The sequence below is a fragment of the Adiantum capillus-veneris genome, chromosome 3, assembly GCF_014529385.1.
Source record: "Adiantum capillus-veneris isolate H3 chromosome 3, ASM1452938v2, whole genome shotgun sequence".
Classification (NCBI taxonomy): Eukaryota; Viridiplantae; Streptophyta; class Polypodiopsida; order Polypodiales; family Pteridaceae; genus Adiantum; species Adiantum capillus-veneris.
Genome location: NC_140933.1, coordinates 44,080,454 through 44,084,698, shown reverse-complemented (window position 1 = coordinate 44,084,698; position 4,245 = coordinate 44,080,454). Strand labels below are relative to the sequence as shown.

General features: G+C 44.1%; 1 protein-coding gene across 1 annotated transcript; it reads right to left on the bottom strand.

Moving 5' to 3' along the window:
- Positions 1–1,156: 1,156 nt before the first annotated feature.
- Positions 1,157–3,870, bottom strand: LOC147460829 (uncharacterized). Its single transcript, XM_086499638.1, has 2 exons — positions 1,447–3,870; positions 1,157–1,345 (listed from the first exon to the last, which is right to left on the bottom strand). Exon 1 carries the CDS (start codon positions 2,708–2,710, stop codon positions 1,607–1,609), a length of 1,104 nt encoding a protein of 367 aa, XP_086355764.1. The 5' UTR covers positions 2,711–3,870; the 3' UTR covers positions 1,157–1,345; positions 1,447–1,606.
- Between the last annotated feature and the right edge of the window lie 375 nt (positions 3,871–4,245).

Here is a 4,245-nt window from a genome sequence, read left to right as displayed (position 1 = left end):
TTGCTTTGGCATACATTTTGCACGTTTGTACTTGTGGGTACATAGGAAAGAGGAAAGAGGGAAGAAGGAGAGGAGGGAAAGTGGGAATTAGAAACTTTTGAAAAGACGAGGGAAGATTCAAAATCTCTTTTGGTTAGCAAAAAGATTTTCTTGAGGTAAAAGCATCACATAATTAAGACTTATCTCAGGTTGTCTCTAAAACACATTTCATGTTAGAAATTCAAAACCATTTTTTAAAATGAATATTTTGTAATGGAAGCACTCTCTTTCTGTACACTAAAGGAAAACTAATTACCTCAAACTTATCCTAATAGTTTTGTAATTATTATAGCTTGAATTTGGATTAAGCTATCATTTTTTTGTCCATCTTTATGTTTTAGGCAGTTTTAGAGTAAATAATCATGAGAATAACTTTAAATATTGTATAGTCGTCATTATTTTCCCCTTATTCAAGGCTATTGTGAATTAGATTTATGAGTTTGGTAGTCTGCTTATAATGGTTACTTATGATTGGCAGATTGTTATTCATCGAAGTTAGAGTTTTGTATATATGGACTCTTGTCTTAGAGACATTCATGAATGCTTATTAATCTTAATGCACCTTTTAAAAAGGTTGTCAGTTTAAATGGAGACGATTCAAGGAGACATTATGCTAGAATACTGATTATAATATACTATATCATTACTCACCTTATTACTTGATTACAGTGGTGTACACTACAAGAGGTTGTGTGCTCTTGTGACGCTCTTAGCGACGGAAATACACTGGGTTTTTATAACCCCCGGCGTCGCTATATCCGTCGCTAAAAGCGTCGCTACGAGAGCGTCGCTATCTGCGTCGCTCTCTGCGTCGCTATAGGCGTCGCTATGAGCGTCGCTATATAGCGACGCTCATAGCGACGCCTATAGCGACGCAGATAGCGACGCTCTCACAGAAGAGTATAGCGACGCTACAGAGCCATAAATAGCGACGCTTATAGCGATGCCTGAGAGAATATTTTTTTGGTGGCAGGGCATTGAATGCCCTGCCACCCATCAACCATATTGTACTTGATTCACTTTTTAAAAAAAGTGCAAAGGTAAATAATAGACCCAAAATAGTCACCCACAAGACGCATTGTTTGCAAAATTGACAATTGTACAACATCATAGGCATAAAGAATTGATTGGCAAAAGGAATTGCGGTGACAAATGTAATAATATACATGGTTCAAAAAGACGTATAAAATCCGTCTCATGATACATAAGCTATGAGAAACCCTAAACTAATGCTATCTAGCTACGGCTAAACTGACGTCGTCTAATCAGACGTCTCATCGCGTCCAAGCGACATATCTGTCGGATTCTGCAAAAAAAGACAATAAGACAGTTTTCAGTAAATATAAACATATAACGACATTTATAAAACAATACAAAAAATAAAAAAGAGTAAACCCTAATACTAACCATGCCGCCGCGAGAACTGAGAATGTCCATCAGGGCGTTTAAGCCCTTCCTGCCTGCGTACTCGCGCTCGTACGGTGTGGGATCACGTCCTGTCATCGACCACTGTCAAAACATACAAAGATTTCATTATGTTAGAACTAAAAAACTCATAAACCCTAAACTATCGAACATGCATAAAGAGCAATGTGAAAAGACTTACAAAATCGGCCTCAAATGATGCCCATCCACCGCTCCCCAAGTGGTGCGAGCTCCCTGCCTCTACTCGCGCTCTGGCTGCATCCTTTTGTTGCTTCCACTTGTCGGGATTCTCGCGCGCTGCTTTCTTCGCATTCTTCCAATCTTCTTTGGCCAGCCAATCTGGCCTATTCCACCCATTTTTGATTGCTTTTTGTACTTCGGAACGCTTGTGTTTGCAGTATTCGCGCATTCGAATCTTCATCAGGTCTTCATTGAAGCGCTGATCCCGTGTTGGAACGGGAAACTCATCATGAAGTATGCTGATGACTCTGTTTTTTAAATCACTTGGTACTTCACTCCATTTGTTTAGTATATAGTGTCTAAACAGCTGAGAGCAAAGACCACGCATGCGCGAGATCACCTTCTTGCCGTCATCATCCATGATGATGCCGCCGCTGATGTCGACGGAGTAAGGCAAGCCCTCTGGCCGGTGACGTGTGAACCTGGGTGTCCCGGCAGGGGTCTCTAGCGGCGTGTCGATGGGGGTACGGACGTCAGGTGTCTCCATCGGCGTCTGGGCGCCGAAGCGAGGAGTGTCGAGTGGGGTGGCTCCTGGCGGAGTAGGTAGAGGTGTGTAGCTTCTAGGAACAGTCAGCCGTGCAAAACCTGGCGTAGACGGCGATGCTGTGGCTGGTGTGGGGGCGGGCAAAGAAGGGGAGGGTAAAGAGCCTCGTCGAACACGAGGCGGTGTGGAGGCATCGGTGGCGGAATCCCCACAACAACCGCCACCGCCACCACTAGAGCGCCGGTGTCTAGACGAGTGTGACGCTCGTCTCGTCGACGCCGAAGCTTCGGAGCGCGCCGAATGCTCCGAAAGAGAGGGAGATGCGGATGGTGTAGGAACGCGCGATGATGCGCCAGAGCGATGACGCTCCACGTACCACTGTCTCTGCTGCGGTGACAAAGAAGAAAGAAACTCCTCATCATCCATACATGCATTAAACACACGAATATTTAAACTCCTTATTGAATGAATAGAGTAGACAATGACGCAAAGACCATTAAATACAATGACGTAATGACGCATATAAATACAATGACGCAATGAATCGAGTGATAGAAGAGGCAAGTCGAAAACTCAGAATTTTCAATCAAAAGATGTGAGCGCGAGTAGAAAAGAGCGTTACACACCATGGAAGCTACTTAGAGAGCTAGAGCTTTTACAGCACGGAGCAAAATTGTTCAAATACAATATTTGTGGCTTTAAGAGATCTCTCTCTCATCCTCGCATAACTCAGCATAACTTCCTATATCTATATAGAGCTCTCCGTTTAAACACATATCCTCTGTTTCATTTTGTAGCTCCACTTTGCGTTCTTGGGCTCCTGTGAAAATCCATGGTGCTTTAGGAAGTTTTATCGATCCATCAGACGCTGTTTGCGGCCAATATTGCTCCATACGATCCACATTTCTAAGGTCAACTCTGGCTCCCAAAGTATCTTTCTTGCCGGTCAAATGGTCCCATAGTAGATTACCCACATTCTTGAATATGTGCATTGGATCGAGCAAGTGATTGATCACGAGTCGGGGCCAGTATGGTAACTCGTACCATAGAGATAGTCTCTTCATCCCTGGAGGCAATCCGTCATCGCACATCTCCTTCTGCTCTAACCATGCTTGTGCAGACATCCTTGGTGGCTCTCTTCCCAAAAAGCCATCGCGTAACACATGATTCTCCGGAAGATACGCTTGATGACCTTCGTAGATTTGCTTCTTCAGTGAGGGTGCCCTACGTGCATTCAGTCTAGGTCCACATGTGACACATGCTCTGTATCCGCTTGTTTGAAGCCCTGCATGTATACACATGATAATAGATCAACTATGGGGAAAAACAAGATTTACAGTGTCTGAGAGAGGAGTGTCAATAGATCACCTGAGCATTCTGTTAGCCCGGGATAGTCATGCATGGTCCACATTAGAATACCTCTGATCAAAGCATTTCGTCGTCCTGTGTGTCGGCTCATATCCACCACCTCTATGCCAATCCACAATTGTTGTAGCTCTTCCAATAGTGGACGAAGATACACATCCATATTCCCCACTTTATATCGCCCTGGCACAATCAAGCTTAGCCATAGGTGCCCCTTCTTCGTAGTCAACCACGGGGGAATGTTGTAGTTGACGATGACAACGGGCCATACACTGTAAGATGTTGATCTTTGACCAAATGGATTTACGCCATCCATAGCCAGGCCTAAGCGCAAATTTCGAGCTTCCCTGGCAAAATCCGACCATGTTCCATCTATATGTTTCCAGGCTGCGCAATCTGCAGGAATTCGTAGCACACCATCCGAAGATTTATTCTCCTCATGCCATGATGCTAGGGCGGCCATGGACTTACATTCGAAGAAATGCTTGATGCGAGGAAGCAAAGGAAAATGTCGCAAAACCTTTTGTGGAATTTTTGTCCCGTGGAGATCTACTCGATATCTTTCGGAATCACATTTCGGACACTTCTCCATGTCTGTGTATTCCCCTCTGAAAAGAATGCAGTCATTAGGACAAGCGTGGATAGAATTGTAATCCATCCCCAAGTTTCGCAAAATCTTTCTTGCTTCATCT

Coding starts and splice junctions, on each gene's coding strand:
- LOC147460829 (XM_086499638.1), bottom strand. CDS start 2,710: ATGCGTCATTACGTCATTGTATTTAATGGTCTTTGCGTCATTGTCTAC.